Source organism: Poromitra crassiceps, assembly GCF_964638095.1.
Source record: "Poromitra crassiceps genome assembly, chromosome: 1".
NCBI lineage: Eukaryota > Metazoa > Chordata > Actinopteri > Beryciformes > Melamphaidae > Poromitra > Poromitra crassiceps.
The window spans coordinates 129,254,148-129,277,215 of record NC_139623.1 but is presented as its reverse complement, the minus strand read 5'-3'; the positions used below and the strand labels follow the sequence as shown (position 1 = coordinate 129,277,215).

At 45.1% G+C, this 23,068-nt stretch overlaps 1 protein-coding gene across 1 annotated transcript in view; it reads left to right on the top strand.

The window, feature by feature from the left end:
- Positions 1–20,794: 20,794 nt before the first annotated feature.
- The window catches only part of gabra1 (gamma-aminobutyric acid type A receptor subunit alpha1), a gene marked incomplete at both ends in the record, with an annotated part of 83,250 nt that continues 80,976 nt past the window's right edge, over positions 20,795–23,068 (top strand). Inside the window, one exon of the mRNA XM_083633076.1 lies at positions 20,795–20,874. Within this exon, the coding sequence (XP_083489202.1) occupies positions 20,795–20,874 (80 nt within the window). The remainder of the gene's footprint in view (positions 20,875–23,068) is intronic.

Genomic DNA, 23,068 nt, shown 5'->3' with positions numbered 1-23,068 from the left:
TATCTGCTCATAGGGGAACTGCAGTAAACTAATCACATGCTTCACTTTTCAGCTCCAATTCCACGGAGCGATCCAGTCCGGCTTCAGCAAAGCCGAGGGCTCTGATCTCGCCCCCCCCCCCCTTTTATCCCCCCTGTCTGTCTCCATATATAGGCTATTATTCCATAATGCTCCTCAAACAAATCTCACTGCAGTTTAAATACAGCAAGCATGTAAATACGCTACACTATAGCAAGAGAAAACTGAGAACAATGTTCTAAACGCATCGGCTAGAAAAACATAGCCTATCCCTGGATGTCATGATGAGATTAGATTGGTGAAAGTTTGGACAGAATCATTGCATCTTTTTCTCTCGCTGCCTTTTTCTTCTCCCCCTCTGCACGGCAGACAGGTATGAGGTAGGATGATGCAACAGCCTCTGAATGACAGGGGCTCATAAACAATAAATAATCCCCTGGGCCGGCGCACTGAATAAGGCCTGGTTTTGAAAAGCGCTAACCGCAAAATTAACACCAGTTGGGAAGATAGCTTTAGGCTGGTATTTAAGGCCGAAACGCCCATTCTGGCCTATTCTGGCACTGCGCCATGCCTCTTCAGTGTAAAGCGCATTTCGGGGCCTAAGAACATGATGCTATCTTCCTGAGTCACGGGTGGGCAGGCGCAAAGCGTGTTTTTTCGCATTCAACGCCAGTTTAGCGCCTAAGGCCAGGGGGAAGATAGAGCCCTATGTGTGTTATCTGTAGGATAACCTATCTGATCAAGCTTCATGAGTCTGAAAATAATGTCTTGGTATCAAAAGTGGCGTTTGAAGATTCAATTGTGAATTAAACTCCATGCATTAGCCTACTCATTGAACTTATTGACAGCACGGTGACTCAGTGGGTAGCGCTGTTCCCTCACAGCAAGAAGGTCGCGGGTTCGAATCCCGGTCCGTCCCAGGTCCTTTCTGTGTGGAGTTTGCATGTTCTCCCCGTGTTCGTGTGGGTTTTCTCCAGGTGCTCTGGTTTCCTCCCACCATCAAAGACATGTATGTTAGGGTTAAGACTCCTGTCAGTGCTCCTGACCAAGGCAATGGCAAAAGAACTGGAGTTGGTCCCCGGGCGCTGCACTGCGGCTGCCCACTGCTCCTAGTTCTAGGAAGGTTCCTAGTAGAGGATGGGTCAAATGCAGAGGATGAATTTCCCCATGGGGATAAATAAAGGATAACTTATAACTTAACTTATTATATCCACACAAGGGCAAAATGTGGCACCAGGGCCGCACCCGGCCCCTGGACCATCTCAATCCGGCCCCCGTATACGTCCTCAAAGGAAAACAAAACCACCCCCAAAAAGTCAATAAAAGACAGTATTATGTTAATAAATCTCATCCACTACAGCCATTTGAATAGTATCACTATGATATCAGGAGATTAACAGGAGAAATTACCAATCACAGAGGGTTAAAAATAGAGAGACTCCCACGAAAATAGGAGTGTTTGGCAGTTATGAGTCCAATGTGTGGCCCTTCGGTTAATTTATGTAAGTCAGTATGGCACTCTGGAATTTCTTTTTGCAAACACACATGAGTCTGATGTGTGTTTGCACAGTCTGATGTGTGTTTGCATCAGGGGTGTAAATATACTGTAGACTGTGCTCGCAGTGCGGTTTCACTGGGGCCTGTGGGGTAGGGGGGCCCGTAGAGCGAGTGAGCGGAGAACGGGCCCTTACTATGGAGAGTTATGTTACGGCACCATGTCCAGGCCCTGTGGTTGATGAACCACAGGTCCTCAGCAGTACATGACTAGGCCCTGTGGTTGATGAACCACAGGTCCTCAGCAGTACATGTCCAGGCCCTGTGGTTGATGAACCACAGGTCCACAGCAGTACATGTCCAGGCCCTGTGGTTGATGAACCACAGGTCCACAGCAGTACATGTCCAGGCCCTGTGGTTGATGAACCACAGGTCCACAGCAGTACATGTCCAGGCCCTGTGGTTGATGAACCACAGGTCCTCAGCAGTACATGACTAGGCCCTGTGGTTGATGAACCACAGGTCCTCAGCAGTACATGACTAGGCCCTGTGGTTGATGAACCACAGGTCCTCAGCAGTACATGTCCAGGCCCTGTGGTTGATGAACCACAGGTCCTCAGCAGTACATGACTAGGCCCTGTGGTCCACAGCAGTACTAAAACACAGTTTAGAAAAGTCATACTGTAAATGTAGATGCATAATAGACTTATCGCTGGCCCTGGGTGATGCACTGTTAGTCTGGTTATGAATAATAAGAGGATTAAGGTGATTGGAGCTGAACTGACGAGTGACATTCTGGTGTCTAGGCACTACAGTGTACCGGCAGGCTATATTCATGTCATTAATCTGGAGTGGATCTTTATATGTAGGATATATGGCAGAAATAAGCTGTTCTCAGGCTGATGCTTATTTTCACATTTCAGCACTTTGACGGTCTTTATGTTACCTGATGTCAGAGTGCTATCCATGGTTCTGATAGCTTTCTCTTTAACCCCTCTACTAATAGAATAGCCTAAGTAAATAGGCTATATATAATATATATATATATATATATATATATATATATATATATATATATATATATATATATATATATATATATATATATATATACTTCAACACTGCAACCATAACATTACATTACGTTACATTACGTCATTTGGCAGAGGCTTTTATCCAAAGCGACTTACAATATCACATTTTTGTCAGCAATAGAGCAATCAACTATGTAACAGTCTATGACAACTACAACTTCTGAAGGACCAGTGGTACAAGTTTAGTTCAGGTTAGTTTTTTTTTTTTTTTTTTTTTTTTTTAAGAGAGAAAGAAGTTAGTTCAAGAGGGGCCCAGGTGTGTCTTTAGTCTTTTCCGAAAGATCGGCAGTGATTCGGCCGTCCTGACCGAAGGTGGAAGCTCGTTCCACCATTGAGGTGCCAGGGACGAGAAGAGTCGCGAACGGGATGAGCGACTTTTGAGCCCCCGTAGTGGAGGAGGGGCGAGGCATCCTGCACTGGTGGAGGAGCGGAGGGAACGGTGAGAGATTTGGAGCCTGACCATAAATTGTAAGTACAGGGGGGCTGTCTGGTGTACTGCCCTGTAGGCCAGAACCAGTGTTTTGAATTGAATGCGTGCCGAGATGGGAAGCCAGTGAAGGTCCCGGAAGAGGGGAGTGACATGAGAGAATTTGGGTTGGTTGAATACCAGACGGGCTGCAGCGTTCTGAATGAGCTGAAGCGGTCGGATGGCTGCAGCAGGTAACCCAGCCAGAAGAACGTTGCAGTAGTCCAGGCGAGAGATGACCAGTGCCTGGACCAGGAGTTGTGTTGCTTCCCTTGTGAGAAACGGACGGATTTTGCGGATGTTGTACAGGGAGAACCTACAGGAGCGGGCAGTTGCTGCGATGTAGGCTGAGTTGGACAGCTGATTGTCAAGGATCACTCCAAGGTTCTTAGCTGTTTGAGAGGGAAACACTGTAGTGTTGTCAATGGATATGGAAAGATCGGTGAGGGGACAGTCTTTCCCGGGGAGGAAGAGTAGCTCTGTCTTACCAAGATTCAGCTTGAGATGGTGGGCAGACATCCAAGCACCAATGTCTTTGAGGCATGCAGCGATACGTGCCTCGATTTGGGTGTCTGAGGGGGGGAAAGAGAGGTAGAGCTGAGTGTCGTCAGCATAGCAGTGATAAGAGAAGCCATGGGATGAGATCACATGGCCAAGAGATCTGATATAGAGAAGGAATAGCAAGGGGCCCAGGACTGAGCCCTGGGGCACACCTGTGCTAAGAGTACATGATCTGGATAGGGATCCTCGCCATAGAACCTGGTATGAGCGGTTAGAGAGATAGTTGATAAGGGTAGTGAGGAAGGGAGATATATCAGTGGAGATGGATTGGAGAAGAGAGGAAGGGATAGCATCAAGAGGGCAGGAGGTGGCACGGTTAGACATGAGAAGCTTAAGGACCTCTTCGGGGGAGAGGGGAGAGAAGGAGGTAAGTCCTGTAGCAGGGGTCAGAGAGTTGGAGTCGGGAGTGTTGCAGCTATTGACTGGAGGGGGGAAGGAAGAGCTGATGTCATCTACCTTCTTAGCAAAGAAGGTTACAAAATCATCAGCAGAGAGGGAGGATGGTGGGGGAGGTGAGGGAGGGTTGAGGAGAGAGGAGAAGCTGGAAAATAATTTGCTGGAGTTTGAGACAGAGGACTGAATTTCAGAACTGAAGAAGGAGGTTTTTGCTGTTGAGACAGCACATGTAAAGTTAGAGTGGATAAGGTGGTAAGCAGAGAGATCCCTGGGGTTCTGTGTTTTTCTCCATTTCCTCTCAGCTGCCCGAAGCTCTGTTCGATGAGTTCACAGAGATTCAGACAACCAAGGAGCAGGGGGAGAGGATCGAGGAGGTTTCGAGGTGAGAGGGCAGAGAGAGTCAAGAGCAGAGGAGAGAGAGGATAAAAGAGTAGTAGAAGCCTCCTGAGTGGATAGGAGAGAAAACTGCTCAGCTGAAGGGAGCAGGGACAGGACAGCCGAAGATAGGGCTGTCGGTGAAAGAGATTTTAGGTTGCGTCGGGTGGTGATAGTGTGAGTGGGAGCTGGGAGGGAGTAGGGGACGGAGATGGGAAGAGAAAAGGATATAAAGTGATGATCAGATACAGGGAGAGGAGTGACAGTGAGGTTGGAAGTGCAGCAGGATCGGGTGAAGGCCAGGTCAAGCAGGTTCCCTGCCTTATGAGTGGGTGGAGATAGAGAGAGGGAGAGATCGAAGGATGAGAAGAAGTTAAGGAAGAGGGGGGATTGCAGGGTTACCGCCTGTATGTTGAAGTCCCCCAGAAGGATGAGTGGAGTGCCATCCTCAGGAAAGACGGAGAGGAGGGTATCCATTTCATCAAGGAAGTTACCAAGTGGACCAGGCGGGCGGTAGATCACCACAATGTTGAGCTTGACAGATAGGGAAACATTAACTGCATGGAACTCAAAAGAGGATATGGAGAGATGAGAGAGAGAAGTAACCGTGTAGGTCCATTTTGGTGAAATGAGGAGACCAGTGCCTCCCCCACGCCCAGAGGCTCTGGGGGTTTGGGAGAACGAGTAAGCCACGGAGAGTGCGGCTGGAGTAGCAGTATTCTCAGGTATGATCCAGGTCTCAGTGAGAGCTAGAAAGTGGAGGGATTAAGATAGAGCATGAGCTGAGATGGTCTCAGTTTTCTTAACAGCTGACTGACAGTTCCAGAGTCCTGCAGTAATAGTAAAGGGAATACTAGTGCGTTTTGGGTAGGATAAATTACATGGGTTACTACATCTGAAGCTGCCATATCTACGGCGTCTATGGGCTGATGTTACAACGGGGATGGGGAAAAGACACATGGGTAGAAGGGTAGGTAGTTAGTAAAAGAGAAGTAATACAAAGCCCTATTCACTGGCCTACCCTCGATGGACTCCCACGATAGACTCCCTAGTCTTTGTCCCCAGAGTCTTCGTGCCCAGAGGATTCGTGCCGCTTACTGCTGCCGCTTTAGACCACTGTTTCTTGAAGAAAGTGTAGTCAACAGATAGCTATATCACACAGGAGAAGGCTCTTGGCAGACAAACAAAATGTGAACTGATCCATAACCAACATATCTGTTTTGCACTCGTATGTCTCTACCCTTGCACTTATGTCTACCATTGCACTTTAGGGACCGTTCGTTATTTAGGGAAGGGTCCACTGGAGGAAAATAGGGGAGGGTAATTTTGTTTTAAATTTAGTCTGAGGGAGGGTACACTCTCTTTAATTTGAGTCCAGGGGAGGGGTATACAATGTTGATTCGATAAAAATATATAAACTTTTTTTGTGTGTGTAATGTTTGCTTTTCGGACTTCAACAACTACTGAGTTGCTTCATTTACACCCCTTCTGTCCAAACTGTTTGGTATTTCAAGAAGAAACTGAAATTAAAACTGCTCAACTCATACTTATAGTTCACTACCGATCTGGGAATGTTTGTTGTTCGTTTGTTGATTGTATTGTGTATTTTTTTGTTGTTTACGTTGTGTTCTATGTTGTTTACTGTATGTATTGTTATGTTGTGTGTAATTGTATTGTATCATGTTATGTAGTGTATTGTTTCATGTTATGTCTGTTATATGCTGCCATTTTACCCATTTGTGTCCCATAATGATGACCACCTTCCTGCGCAGGCTTCCGCTATAAGCTTTAAATAGCTTCTTGGGAGACCTGGCACTCACACAAACCTTTATTAGGATGTCATTGATGACCCAACCTGTATTGTGTGTTGTGCGAAAAATAAATGAAAAATGAAATGAAATATGTCCCGGTGCATTGTTTCTCTTTGGCGGTCTGATCTGTCAATCTTTGTGCTTGGCCTATCCAGACAGTGGGCGTGTACAGTATCTGGCGAATCGGTGGCGCTTTTCTGGTGATAATATGGAAGTACAATAACCCACTGGAACAAAGTCGAGCAAACAAACAGACATGGCATCACAAAATATATATGGGCTCTATGCGCAGATAAGTCGTCTTAGGAAGTCACAGTAGAACCGAGTTACGGCTCACTCATCTCCTAAATTACGTTAAGTCTACAAGGGGTATTTATACCACCAGGATGACATATATGTTTCACATAGGGTTGTGTTTTTACGCACAATAATAGAACCGGCAAACTTTTTTTCCATCAGTCATTGACCGCTATTTAAACACAAATATTGATATACACAGACTGAAGATTGTTTCACAAGCGAAAATAGCATTATGTAGCGACCGGAGGAGGCGATCACTCTGATTGGTGACAGTTCTGCTCGAAGCAGCGCAAAGGATTATGGGAGTTCCATGTTCTTGTGGGAAGCTGTTACTGTACAGTTAAAAACGTGGTTTAGTGATGTTGTGCTCATGTTTTGAGTGCATTATGTGGTATGGCAATGTTTGTGTGGCCAGGATATGTTTAGTTTTACTATCAATGTAGCCACCATGACTGAGACTGTTAGTGTGTTCGATCACCTCTGGCCGGAGTTTCTGCAGATGTTAGGTTAAAAGTAAGATATCTGTGTCAGTCTGCATTCTTCCACGCAAGCTCGCCATAATATTGTTTGGGGAGGGTGAATTATATTTTTCAAATCGCTTCGGGAGGGTGAAGGAAAAATATATTTTGATCAGGGAAGGGGCACAGCTTTTTATTTCAGAGCACACCAAATCCCTCCAGTGACCCCCTTTCTAAATAACAAGCGGCCCCTTATTATTTTGTAATTTCGCACTTTTATCCTGCGCACTTTAGTTTTTAATGCACCATTCTTTTTTCTACTGTATTCTGTTTTGATGTTGGGCTCTATCTTCCCCCTGGCCTTAAATTAGCGTTGAAGGCCTGGCGCAGCGCTATTAGTGGGCGTGGTCAGGCGCATTCCCTAATTTGTCCTCGGCGCAAAAGCCAGCTCTAACCATTTAACCATGCCTTTTTAAACATAGAATTATTCACAGCTGTGGCCATTGGCGATCTGCAGTAAACCAGTCACAGTCTTCCCTTTCAAGCTCCGATTCCACGGAACGATCCAGTCCCGTCAGAAAAGCCCGACCAAAGCGCACTGAGCTCCCCCCGTCCCTCTTTCATCCCCGTCTGTCTCCATATGTTCCTCAAACAAATCTCACTGCAGTTTAAATACAGCAAGCATGTAAATACGCAACACTATAGCAAGAGCAAACTGAGAACAATGTTCTAAACGCATCGGCTAGAAAAATATAGCCTATCCCTGGATGTCATGATGAGATTAGATTGGTGAAAGTTTGGACATCGTTTTCTCTCGCTGCCTTTTCTTCTCCCCCTCCGCACGGCAGATGAGGTAGGTTGATGCAACAGCCTCTGAATGACAGGGGCTCAAAACTACGGTATAACAACTTTTTTTTTCATCAGCCATTGTGCCTGCCTAGTGCCTACATAAATTAATGGGCTTTCCCCCAAAATAGTGATGGTTCTGTCATTCTGTGGTGCAGCCTACATTTCAGATCTTATTCTTGCAGTGCGCTATAGGGGCAGAAATTGACGCGCGAGAGAGAGGGAGAGACGGAGTGAGAGAGAGAGGGGGGAGAGAGAGTGAGATAGCGGCAGAAAGAGTGATTGAATAACACCGTGGGTGCATCCCCGGGGCCGGCGCACTGAATAAGGCCTGGTTTTGAAAAGCGCTAACCGCAAAATTAATGCCAGTTGGGAAGATAACTTTAGGCTGGTATTTAAGGCCGAAACACCCATTCTGGCCTATTCTGGCACTGCGCCACGCCTCTTCAGCGTAAAGCGTTTTTATGTCTTGAGGACTACGGATGCAAATTAGTTCTTAGCTAAATCCAACATATTTACTGTTATCATATAGATGACTCTGTATAGGTAACTGTTCATTAATGTGTACTGTCCTGACCAAATAAACAAATAAAGTCTAGAAAAGGCTTCTGCTTACATCTTGTGTGATAATGAGTGGCTTGACACACTCCTTGAACAGCATGTTTATTTTCCAAGAGGAATAAAGTAAAGTAAAATAATAAGTATATATAATATATAAGTATATGTATGTATATATATATATATATATATATATATATATATATATATATATATATATATATATCGTCTTCTAGGAAAGCCTGATTTGTTCCTGCTGAAGACTGATTGAGGCACGTCGTCACTGCTAATGTGCTGCAGAGTAGGAACTACATACAGGCCTTGGGCTCTATCTTCCCACTGGCCTTAGGCGCAAAAACTGGCGTTAAACGCAAACAAACGCGCCTTGCGCCTGCCTCTGGAAGATAGCAACATGGTTTTCAGGCCCCGAAATGCGCATTGCGCCAAAGAGGCGTGGCGCAGTGCCAGAATAGGCCAGAATGGGCGTTTCGACCTTAAATACCGGCCTAACTCTATCTTCCCCCCTGTCGTTAATTTAGCGCTTATCGCTTTTGAAAACCAGGCCTTATTCAGTGTGCCGCGGATATTACTATGTGTAATTACGCAACGGCCTGCCATAGCCGATCTCACTCTCTCTCCCCCTCTCTCTCTCTCACTCCCTCTCTCTCGCGCGTCAGACAGGCACAATGACTGATGAAAAAAAGTTGTTATACCGTAGTTTTGAGCCCCTGTCATTCAGAGGGTGTGGCATCATCCTACCTGTGCAGTGAGGGAGAAGAAAAGGTAGCGAGAGAAAACGATATCATTCTGACCAAACTTTCACCAATCTAATCTCATCATGACATCCAGGGATAGGCTATATTTTTCTAGCCGATGCGTTTAGAACATTATTTTCCCGTTGATCTTGCTATAGTGTAGCGTATTTACATGCTTGCTGTATTTAAACTGCAATGAGATTTGTTTGAGAGCATAATATGGAATAATATAGGCTATATGGAGACAGACGGGGATGAAAGAGGCTACATGGAGACAGACGGGGATGAAAGAGGGAGGGGGGGGAGCTCAGTGTGATGGCTCCCCTACCAAAGCCACACAAGTGAATTCTCCCAGCATGTATTGAGGCTAATACATTTCGACAAGAAATAGCCACCAAAGTGGTAGATAGAAATAATGTTAAAGTTAACACAACATGCAATTCTAGAACATTTCAATATTGGACAAAATAAAACATAGAAATCAAAACACAACCCTATGTGAAACATATATGTAATCCAGGTGGCATATATATCCGTCGCAAAATTTAACATTTTTACTTTTACAATAAAAACACATTTATGCAATGACTTTACATAATGTAGGCTATATTTATGTGCATCATTTAGCCTGTGCAGCAGGTAGTCTACAAGTTATAAAACTACCTGCCCTGAATGAGCCGAGTGGGGGTGCTTGTTCACTATTGTGAAAGTTATGTTTACAACATAAAGATCATGGAATTGGATGGTATCAGGAATGTCACCTGTAGGCTACAGGGAGACTGCATCAGCCCTGCTGAACAGATCTGTATTTGCCTGGCTGTAGGTTGAATCGTTTTATTCAGGCTATGATCTGTGATGCGCTCTGAGATACCGTATCCAAATTGGCAGAGATGACAACATAAAGCCACAACCCGCAGACTGGATCGAGTGGATCAGAGCTTCGAAAGGAAGAATGTCATTGAGTAACTGCAGTTCACCAATGAGCACAGTTGTGAATAATTCTACGCTTAAAAGGCGTGGTTATAATGGTTAAGGCCGCGTATAGCGCCGGCACGAGAATAGGCAGTGCGCCGGTCCACGCCCACTAATATGAGCTATGCCTGGCGCTAAGCGCTAATATAAGGCCAGTGGGACGATAGAGCCCCAAGTGTCTGCTCACCAAACAATGATATAGTTTGAAAAAAGTATGGCAGACTCATAACTCTGCACCTGAACACACACACACACACACACACACACACACACACACACACCGATAAGTGCACTCACATGTTTACATTCAAACATGCAATGATAAAGTATGAATGGCCCACCATTAAAAAGTCAATGGGATGTACTTTATGATCACATTAATACACATTAAAACAAATGTCAAAACGCACTAACATAGCATATGCATGATTGATTGTGCACTCAAGCACACACTCTCACACACACACACACACACACACACACACACACACACACACACACACACACACACACACACACACACACACACACTCACACTAACACAGTAACATGGACATCATCCCTATAAGCCAACTGAGCAGCTGCTTAGGGCCCCGCAGCCGCCAGGGGGCCCCTGTGGGCAGAGGAAGAAGAATATGGCACGCCACAGTTTGAGGAGCTCTCGTGTCCTCCATTTTTAAGCTACAGTGGACCTTTTGGTATTAGTGGAAACTAGAAATACAGACACATGCATAGGTACCAAGCATGTGATGCCAGCTTGCTGGCAAGTAGGCATAAAATAGCTCAAAATGTTGTCGTTTTTGACAAACGTAAATGGGCATGACTATTTTCAAACCTCTCACATTAAGCCATCTGAATGAAGGTGGACTCATTACAAACACACAAGTCATAGCTTACAGCCATACATCAGATCGGCAAAACATTATTTTGTAGGCGGCACATGTTCCCGCGCCCTTTTAGGGGGGAAACACAAGCCTCTCCCTGTTGACTTCAATGTAAAATAGCACTACCAAAAAAGTTATAGAAAAATAACAGAATCAGTCTCGTTTATTAATGACCCCAAAACACCATGACATGACAATATATTACAACTCGTCTGACCATAGAATGGGCAAGATACACCGGAAATATTACTTTAACCCATCTAAAATCATGTGACTCATGTCAAATGTGACGTTATTTTTTTTACCCCCGTGACTCGTCAGTCTAGTAGTAGTCGCCAAGTAGGCGGGTAGAACGACGCTGGACTCCGCGAGTCACGGGGCTGTAAAAAAAGAACGCCACATGTGACATGAGTCACATGATTTTAGATTGGTCAAAGTAATATTTCAGGTGTATCTTGCCCATTCTATGGTCTAGTCACCTGATTTTAGATTGGTCAAAGTAATATTTCCTGTTGCCCATTCTATGGTCAGACGAGTTGTAATATATTGTCATGTCATGGTGTTTTGGGGTCATTAATAAAAGAGATTGATTGTTATTTTTCTATAGTTTTTTGGGGTAGTGCTATTTTACATTGAAGTCAACAGGGAGAGGCTTGTGTTTTCCCCCTAAAAGGGGGCGAGGCCAATTGCCGATCTGATGTATGGATGACATAATAGGCTTGTTTGAGTTGAGCAAATTCTGCGCAGATTCGACCAGCGCGGCGCCTTGCTTGCCCCGTTGCATGATGGTTAGAAAAGTTGTCCGACTTGCGCCGCCTGCCCGACTGCGTGAGCCACGGGACTTTCGTGAGAGCGAGGCGGGCGCAGATTTGGAGCGAGGCGCCGCAGTTGCTCCCCACCAACTGCGCCCGACTGCGGCTGACAGAGGATGAGCTGGTGCATCACAAACCCACAGTGAAGTGTAGAAACTTCAATGTTATATCTATTCCAAGCTGTCACTCCATATTTTACATAAATACAACCTGTAATGCCTACATTAAAATAAAAATAAGGAATCTGAAGGGCTGTGTCATTTGAGCAGTGAGTGTGGGTGGCGATAATGCATGTTTTAATTTGTTTACAAACCGCTGTTAAACAAAACTGTAGAAGAAGAAAAGCAGCAGTGAGTGTGCTGCAGGGGTGTTCGACTTGTTGACGCCTCGCCTGACTGTGCTCGCCTGCTCTCAGTCAACTCAAACGGGCCTATTGTCATAGAGTTTAAGAGCTCCAGGGTACTAAAGACACGTGCCTCTATCTTCCGACAGTCGCTATCCCTAAATAGCGCTTTGCGCACTGTTCCGCCTTGCGCCGTCCGCCAGGTGTTCTGCTGAGTTTTGCTCCCCCGCCGAGAAGCAAAAAAAAACATCCCCACCTCACGGGAGCTACTTGTAATGATTTATACAGAAATGTAACTGATTCAAAGTGATATAATTGTCTAGTAGACGTGACCTCCCTGATTTCTAAGTTAAAACAGCCCCGAAATATGTTGGGGATGCAATTCTCTGCAGGCATGCGGAAACGTTCACGGCACCTGTCGCAAGCGCAAATTAGAGCCGTGCCAATTCTGCCAAAAATCATCTGCGCCCCAAAATGCCTGCGCAAACGGGATTTGGGCGGTCTTAACTACCAGAATTATTCACAGGGGTGGCCAGGCAAGGCTGGGCATTACGTCAATCAAAACCAATCAGATTCCCGTCTCGCAAACCATTGCGCGAGGTTGCCTCGCCGATGCATGCAATATGCTGTAATTCTCTCCATGCGTAATAGAGTGTACTCACTCGTGCGAGGACAGAGGGAGCTTATTGACAGATCGTCTGTGGTGCCAACGACCCTCCGGCTTATGAAGGTAAATAGCCTATGTCCATTGTCCCACAAGTGTTCTCAATTAATTTCCCTCTTTGAGATGTGATAAAAGTTTCTCAGTGAGTTATAGTTGATTGCCTCACTGAATTATCTGCTAATACCCAATTTTAGCAGCATATTTGATGTCTTGGCATGGCAAGGCTGTGCGTAATGACATATCCAAAAGGAATTCCACTTTCCACTCCGCAAATACCTCTCTGCGCTGGGAGCGCAGCCGTAATCTCCGTGCAGAGCGCCCAGCGCAGAGAGATATTTGTGCGTAAGAGGTCCTTTTCAAAGCTCTTAGCGCAAAGTAATTGCGCGCTGCTGACGATAGGGTAACGCCATCTATCCCACATTTGAGCGCTGAAACGCGTGCTTTGGCATGGGGCAGCCAATGCCCAGTACAATTATCACAGGCATGCGCTTGTGTCCGCCCCCAATTTGCATTGCGCACGGCGTTAAACAAGCGCAAACGCAAAATTAGCGCTTTTGGGAAGATAGAGGCCTAGTGATGCACGATATATCGGCAATCATATCGGTATCGGCCGATGTTAGTCTTTTTTTAATATATCGGTCATATCGGTATCAGTCACATGTTGCAATGTTAATATCGGTTATCATTATCAGCCAAATTCTTCACATTGATATGAAATAATGCAGTAAATCTATGATTTATGGGCTTTTCCAAAGGCTTTGCAAATAAAGAAATGCATAACTTTTTCAAATTCAGTGTTTTTCAGTATGTACAAAATGTGATGATCATAAAAATGTGGTTTTATACAGATCATATCGACATCTGTAAATATCGGTTATCGGCCATAACAGCAATGTTAATATCGGTTATCGGCATCGGCCAGAATTTTCATATCGGTGCATCCCTACAGTGTTCCAGTGAAATATGTGTTTCTTTCCCTATTTCTGCACACTGTGGTACCTAAGCAGTCATGGACTTGTAGAAATGTGGTATGGTAACAACAAAGCTGAGGCATTTATGAATCCAAAGAGCTCAATTGCATTCATGTGTGATGAAATATGGCCTGATAGTAACCATTTGAATGATGACAGCTTTCAAAAACTTCGCCGCCAGGGGCACCCCAAACACCAAAGCTAAAGCGGTAGGTTATCCACCATATTTGTAGCTTGCCATGATGCCTTATCGGTGCTTCTTGCGGTGTAATCCTCCCAGCCTTGTTGCTGACAGCTTGACACCCGCCTGTAATGTTTCAAAGCTGCAGGCGAACGGAGCAAATCAGGTCCAGCCTGGCAAAAATCTCATCGATAAATATCCAGGTTTAGGGTTAGGGTCTGCAGGAGGTTAGGTTTAGGCATGGGGGGTGGGAGAGGTTAGGTTTAGGGTTAGGGTTAGGGTTCTTTCGCAATGGCGAGACAGATCTCCATTCCGACAATTTTGTCGGAGTGCCGACATTTCGGAATGCTGGGGTGTCCCTCTTAATAACGAGGAAATGGGAAAGCTGCAACCGGACCTACACTGTTGAGTCGACGGGGATAGGCTATTATGCCAAAGAAATAGTGTATAATAGGATGTGATAGATAAAAGTATTACATTCCCTCAAATAAGTCTCAAACCAGTCTTGTTTATTGTGACGGGCAATCCTCCCCCCCCCCCCCCAGGCTGGAGTTTTAACGACTTGTTAAAGCCTGGAGTTTTGATGCTGGGGGGGGGGGTAACGTGACTGACTTGATTGTTGTAGCTTGCACTAATAACGAGGAAATGCACAAGCTGCAACAATCAAGTCACGTTAACCCCCCCCCCCCCAGCGTCGGAGTTTTAAGGAGTACTTAATAACGGGGTCCTCTCGCCATTCCGAAGTGTCGGCATTCCGATCATTGACTTCTATGCTTTCGGAGAGGCGGCCCTTTTTATCTCCAAAAAAGGTTTCGCCATTGCGAAAGATATTAGGTCCGCCATTCCGACATAGCATCTTGAGTTATTTAGCGTACAGGGGTGGGAGAGGTTAGGTTTAGGGTTAGGTTCTGGGGGAGGTTAGGTTTAGGCGTGGGGGGTGGGAGAGGTTAGGTTTAGGATTAGGGTCTGCAGGAGGTTAGGTTTAGGCATGGGGGGTGGGAGAGGTTAGGTTTAGACGTGGGGGCTGGGAGAGGTTAGCTCCAGCCGGTCCCCCGGGTTAGGGTTAGGGTTCTTTCGCAATGGCGAGACAGATCTCCATTCCGACAATTTTGTCGGAATGCCGGTATTTCGGAGTGCCGACATTTCGGAATGCCGGGGTGTCCCCCTTAATAACGAGGAAATGGGAAAGCTGCAACCGGACCTACACTGTTGAGTCGACGGGGATAGGCTATTATGCCAATAACATCATCACTTCAAAGGAGGAACATGGAAATTCTCTTTCCCTCACCTGGTTCTGCCCGGGGTAATCAGTGCACAGCAGCGCACACATCAACAACACTCCAGGTTGAGTGGTGACGTGACGTCGAATCCTATGCAACACTGTGTGTAGTTCTGGATTAGTTTAGCATGAGCTTTTTACGGTAACACTTCATAATACTGTAACACAAAAAATGGGTAGTTACTGAGGAACGAGTAAGGAACGAACCATTAGTTCATGAATAGTTAATGATTAGTTAATGAGTAGTTGATAGGTAGTTCCTTAATGGTAGTTACTTAAGAACTGACCATTAGTTCCCATGGTAGTTACTTAAGAACTGACCATTAGTTACCATGTTAACGAACCAGTAAGTAATGATTACTTCCTTAATTTTTTTTTTATATTTCACTAGTTGTTAAGTAATGGTAAAGTAAGCAGGAAGTAATGGTGCATTCCTTACTAACAACTCGGTAAGATGTACTGCTTTACTTGAGGGGGCACAAACATGGGAACTAATGGTAAAGTAAGCAGGAAGTAATGGTGTATCCCTTAGTAACAACTCAGGAAGATGTACTGCTTTACTTGAGGGGTCACACACATGTTAAGTAATGGTAAAGTAAGCAGGAAGTAATGGTTTATTCCTATAGTATATACCGAGTTGTTAGTAAGGAATGCACCATTACTTCCTGCTTACTTTACCATTACTTAACATGTGTGTGACCCCTCAAGTAAAGCAGTACATCTTACTGAGTAGTTACTAAGGAATACATCATTACTTCCTGCTTACTTTACCATTAGTTCCCATGTTTGTGCCCCCTCAAGTAAAGCAGTACATCTTACTGAGTAGTTACTAAGGAATACACCATTACTTCCTGCTTACTTTACCATTACTTAACATGTTTGTGCCCCCCTCAAGTAAAGCAGTACATCTTACTGAGTAGTTACTAAGGAATACACCATTACTTCCTGCTTACTTTACCATTACTTAACAACTAGTGAAATATATATAAAAAAAGGAAGTAATCATTACTTACTGGTTCGTTAACATGGTAACTAATGGTCAGTTCTTAAGTAACTACCATGGGAACTAATGGTCAGTTCTTAAGTAACTACCATTAAGGATCTTTAAGGAACTACCGATTAACTATTAATGAACTAGTGAATGAAAACAAATGAAAAAAAGTTTTTTTTAGGGAAGTAATCATTACTTACTGGTTCGTTGACATGGTAACTAATGGTCAGTTCTTAAGTAACTACCATTAAGGAACTACCTATCAACTACTCATTAACTAATCATTATCTATTCATGAACTAATGGTTCGTTCCTTACTCGTTCCTCAGTAACTACCCATTTTTTGTGTTACAGTATTATGAAGTGTTACCCTTTTTACTTCTAGGGCTCGCATTTACGCTTCAAAAGTCATTCAAGTGGTCCACATGTGTGCAGATTATCCCGCTGAACACTGGTTCGCGTTTGATTAAGCTTGCGTTGCCCAGAGACCTTGTTTGAAGCATCGTGCCAAAAACCCATTCAAAAATCCCATAGGCAGAAACAGTGAAGAACCAGGGAGTCCGGGACTTCCGCGTCATCCCTGCGGCTCTCTATTAGTGGGCACACAAACAGAGGGGGAAGGAGGGGGCGTGGTTCGTCAATATTTTAAAATTCAAAGGCACTCTTCGAAGCAGTGATTATTTCCCCATAACCTGCACATCTCTCACCTAAATTACCGTCATCCATCTCTCTCCGTTTAGCCCTACACACACACCTCTCCAAATTACCTCACTCCACTATCCGTCCCCATCACCTGCCCAGGCGGGGATGGAGCTGTGAGGAGGGAAGTCGCTTTGGCTTGCCGCATTAGTTTGAGCGCAAGGCGTCAGTGGAAACGGGGCTTGATTGATCGCTTGCAGTGTTGTGGGGAAGCTGTCCCCGGCTGCACACCAACAAATTATCTTCTTCGGCAAATGAATGAAAAGCTATTAAAACGCATGGTGGGGAGACGAGAGTCGCACTTTCCCTCTACGTATCTGTCCATCGTGCTTGCGCACAAAACACGCACGCGAGCACGTGTTGGTTATGCATGCCCGCACGTGCACGCGCGCGCACGGGCAAATCGAGTCACATGCAGCGCGGTGGCGTTTGGTGCTGAGAGGAAAGAAGAGAAGCAGCTTGAAACGAGGCGCTACTTGCATTACAATAGCATTTGGGGACCTCGGTGGCGCTGTGTGTAGTTCTCAGTGAAATGCCACATGCACCTGCCTGCAGCATCAGGTTATGGGCGACACAAGAGCGCAGGGAGGGGGGGGGGCAGAGAGAGACAGAGACAGAGTTCCTATGTTCCTCCAATGTAGGCTATCATGTTTTTTAATAGGCTATGGCTACTATTGTTTAGGTCAATATTTGTATTCAATTGAGAAGCTTTGGCAATAACATCCACAACATAATTGAGAGAGAGAGAGAGCTCATTGAATACCGACGCATATGACGTGCCTCATAACTAATCACGCACATGCACGCACTAGGCTACTTTAACCACGCGTGAGGAGGCAACACGCGCGCGCGCGCACAGACACTCACTCTCTCTCTCTCTCTCTATCACACACACACACACACACACACACACACACACACACACACACACACACACACACACACAAACACACACACGCGCGCGCGCGCGCAGAGTAGACGTTGCACTGCAGACCAGACTGTAAATAATGAATCGAATATCCAAATCCTGTGTAACACCAAGGCAAGCATATCAAACATCAACAGCTGCAAGCTGTGGCTGTGAGACCAGGAATAAACTGCCCATAAAGAAATGCCCTGCTTCTCTTTATCCTATCCGTGGTCCTTGGTGATGAAAATGTCCCCTGATTTGTAGTTTAACTTGAAATACGTAGACTACAAAATATACGCTTGGTAGGCTATCATCGGGCGTTTTTTTTTTTGTTTTTTTTTTTTTTTGCAGATGCACACAGCTCAGCGCTCCTCGCCGCTCTGTGCTCAGTCTGGAGTGGCGCGGCTATAGCAGCAGAATATTGGGCTGTAAACAGAGACGCGGTGCTGTTGCCTCGATGCGAACCGTGGGCTTTTAGGAGACGGTGAGTGAATCAAGGGGGATTCTTACTATTGTTGAAGAGAGAAGCTCGTCTAATCAGTGCAGTTCTGCATGTGAGGGAAGGGAACATGAATATCTTAACATTTTTTAGGTGCCCGTTTCTCCCCCCTGCCTGTGTGCGCGCATCCGAGCTGCCATGTAATCCATTCTCGTTATTTTTTGTGTTAATTCGTTATTAAGCACTGTTCACCTTAAGGTTGCTAATTTTGTTCGTAAGATGCTCTGCCGTGGCCGCTGAGACGCTCATTTGATGTAGCCTACTATATGTCAAACGCTGTTTTATCTCGTTGGAAATTATCATGTAGGAGTCATCGGGAGAGAGAAAGAGAGAGCGAGAGAGAGAGCGAGAGAGAGAGAGGGAGAGAGAGAGGGAGAGAGAGAGAGAGAGAGAGAGAGAGAGAGAGAGAACCATGGGGAAAAAACAAGGATCCAGTTGAAAATGTAAGAGGATTTGATTTTGCAGCCACTGAAAAGAGATTAGGGCGACAGCAGTGGAAGTTAAATTGTGCTGCATATAAAATGGGCGGATTGGTTTTAGATTAGATATTCTAAAATAAAATCGCCTGTGTCAAGACATCCTGTTTCTTATAGCCTAAGCTAGACAGTCTACAGAGTTGAGCTAAAAACCTGTATTTTGGGCAGTGGTAGGCTATAGACCTGATTTGGTAGTTTAGAACAATGTTGTGTTGTGTTGTCGACAGCCTGAGAGAGTTCAACTCACTACATACAGCAGCACCAATGAACAGTGAGAGAGACCTGCGCATACTCGGCATCGTCAGCAGCCGCTCCAGCCTCAAGCTAAAATTCGTCAAATCTGAGATCACAGAGGATCCAATGCGCCTAGAAAAGATATTCACAAAAGTTTGAGGATATAGGCAGCCGACACTGAACATACCCCGACTCGTGTACTGTAAGACCTTTTCTCAATTTCCTCGCTTTTTGCATTAGATCAGAAGAAGGAGAGAGGGGACAGACTATAAGGATTTAGAAAGAGATAATTTGGGTTGCTGGGCACTGCTAGAATAGGAGTTTTATTGGGAGAGGGGGGAGTTTGGCGTCGAAATGAATGCCTTTTAGCGGCGATTTTATGCCAAACGAGAGCCTCTTTATAGGAGAGTGGCAGCCTGCTTTCAGCACCGCGGACAGCGCTCCGAATAAAACGGCATCATCGCACATTTGCTTAATTACTCCGCCACGCACGACTTGAATCGGCGTGCATGTTTTTTTAGACGAGCCTCGCAGGGATGCCAGTTGCATGCTAAATGTCGCTCTAGACTCCAGATATTCATCTAATGCAGGCTAGGGGGTGGCATTTCCACTGAATAACTTAGAAAGTGTGCTTGTGCGGGATTCTCGCCCCATCTTCGTTAATCTGCATCATCCCCGCTTTATCAAATCCTTGTCAACCACGGGATTTTTCTCCCCCTCTCCCTAACGGAGCATTGTAATGTATGTCAGCGTTGTCATTCTATTGCGGTGCACGTTGGAGGAGCAGACGCGAGTATAGCGGGGGCGTTTTAGGCTATATAGGCTGTATTTCATTGCTTGCATTTTGTGGTCGTTTGTGGAATATAACAGCGCCTTTCACAAGTAAGTAATTGGTTCACTCGTGGATGCATCGATTATGGTTTCAGAAATGGACCCTGAATCAGGGCAAACGTGGTTTGCATTACACAATAGCGCAGGCTATTGCTTAACACACTTTACGACCTGGTTGGTAGCCTGTTTTATGATTAAGGATGGAGCAAATAGGCTACTCTTATTCTGGGTTGATATTGCGGTACTGGCGCGTTTCACATTGCAGATGAGTGGAGGAGGCAACTGTGTACAGGTGCTGCATGCTGCTACAAGCTCACACAGGATGTTATGTATTCGATCATGCGTTCCTTCCTTATTTTTACCTCATTTATAGCCTATAATACAGTAATGTTATAGCTTATAATATGGATGTGCACCCTATTGGGTGTGTGTTATCAAAACCATAGTTAGAATGGAGCCCTTTCTACGTGGCGGGTAGCCCGTGCCTGCCCAGTAATCCCCAATTTAAATTGGGTCTCCCTCATAGTTAGGGTGCAGACTATGCTTCTGTAGATGTTGGCACCTAATTCGAAACGATGAGAAATCTTTAACGGCCCCTGTGCATGTGTTCAAGTGGCATGTGATAGCCTAATGCGTGTGGCAGGGCCATTTGGATTGATTCATGTGCTGTCAGCACATCTTTGTGGGGTGTTACTGTAGGCACCTCTAATGTGAGGCACCCCACACGACATTCAGGAGCAGCCTCCACCTCCACACTGGCTGTTGTTTTTGTAGCACATTGGCACTTGATCTGCTAGAGGTATAGTGGTGGATCATTGATTCACATTTTCTTTCCCCCCTTCACATTAACATTGCTCCACAATCTTGTTTATTCTCTCTGTGACCTCCAGCAGTGAAAGGTCCTCATATTGCAACTATGTGTGGACGGAGCAGGACGGCCTTGCTGGGTCTGTGGGCCTGCTTGCTTGCGGCCAACAGCGTACTTGGTGGGAAAAGGTAAGAATACACTTTACCTTACCTATGCATACATAACTACATAGCCATGATAAGAGGAAACAAGACGATCAAGAATGGGAAAGTATTGCATGAATACCGGTGTTACTGTACCATAGCCTACATTTAGTGTCACAAATGCAGTCTCCTTCTAATAGATCATGCCTTGACATGATTTGGTTTTAATACATGTGCACGCTATGCTGACACAGTATGAGTCAAATTCTCAGCAGAGCCATATTAATTGCTATAGTTCTAAATATAGCCTACAGTATGCCCATAATATAACACTGGGACACTGTGATTGAGCAGTTATGCATTATCAGAGGAGTCTCAATGTTAATATCCCAAGAACCCCCAAGGGGCAGAATTGCAACATTCAATACAATTTTGTTGAGAAGCACAATCACCTTTTCATGCTGGAGAACGTTCCTGATTGCTTGCCAGCAAACTGGTCAACTGCTATGCCAGTCAGTCAATAGGTCTGTCAGTCAATCAGTCAGTTAGTCAATCACCCATTCGTTCAATCAGTCAGTCTTTTGGTCGGTCGGTCGGTCAGTCAGTCGGTCAGCCATCCCAGAGGGCCAGCCTTAAACATTCAACAGCAGCAGCTAGTCAGTTAGTCCATCTAGCTAAAGCCAACGGCTGATATCCTCTCGAGCTTTGGTTTGTAACAATCATATTGACCGCGTTTCTCTCTCTCTGACTATTGCCTGGCCTGTTGGGTTACACTCCTTATATTCACTGTGGTTGTAATTGGGGCATCCCCACAGGATACCTCCATGTTGTATAATTGCATAGAGGTAATAAGAAGTGCAACACAGAGAGAAGATGAAGAGGGTTTGGAACCAAAATAGCAATTATCCGTGTTAGCGTAGCGCCGCTTGCTTTTGGTTCACTAGCCTTGTGGGCCAACATTGAATTACATTATACCGGTTTTAGAGTTGTGCTGGGTAGTAGCTGATGTGTCTTGCGGCCTGGTTGTTTTGGCATAGGTGAAGCACATGTGTTTTTTTTCTTATGTCTTGTCTGACAATGGCTGCAGGCATAGGGCCAATGTACAGACACACTTCTCAATGTCAGCACTGAGGTGTGATGTCACCCAACCAGTAAGAGAGATGACAGGGAGAGAGAGAGAGAGAGAGAGAGAGAGAGTGACTGGATGAGAGATGACAGCAATATGACCCACTATCATGTGACTGCAACAACAGCGCTAATCCCCACATGATTCAAACGAGGCGCAGGCATTCACGTGCAGCACACCTCAAAACATCATAATCCCACTCCGCTCTTGGGATTAATGTGGATAAATTAGACATAGCGCCAAAAATAAGCATGCAGACCAATCAAATATCCAACACATGTAGAGTGAAGTCACAACAAAGCCAAAGCTAGAATACCAGCGCACAAAATCATGTGCGCTCTCCATCCCACTGTGGTTGTCGTGAATCCTGGAGAGATCTGGCTTTTCTGCAAGGTTGAATAATTCAGTGGAAGTGTCAGAGGCAGTCATTGGAGTTGACTTGAATGGTGATATATTGAGATGGTCCAGATCGCTTCCCTCTCAGTGACAACCGCTACCCCAGAAAGACATGCCCCCATGTAGGGCTGCAAAGATCAATCATTATCGATTCATCTGTCAATGATTTCCTTGATTAATCCCTTAGGTGTTTGCCCTATAAAATGTCACAAAATGGTGAAAAATATCGAGCACCTTTCCCCCCAGGCCAAAATGACGTCCTCAAATGTCTTGTTTTGTCCACAACCCAAAGATATTCAGTATACTGTCATGAGGACTAAAGAAACCAGAGAATATTCATATTTAAGAAGCTGGAATGAGAGCATTTTAGTATTTTTGTCTTAGATAATTAGCCTACACTTAGCTAACGATTAACCAATTATAAAAATAGGTCTGATTAATTTTCTGCCGATTGACTAATCGACTAATCCTTGCAAGCTCTCCTCCCGTACGAGCAGCACATGGTTCAGTTGCCATGCCGTGGCAGGACATGCATGCATGCAGAGCACAGATGGCACGTTTCCTATTTGAAATGCAATACAGATCACAGCAATAATCACACGGAAACTCAGCCGATTTGACCCATTCATGGTCACTATTAGGTTTGACATGTAGCCTAGTACTGACATTCACTGCCAGCAAAACTCAAGGTCTGCTTTAACATCGGGCACATGAGGG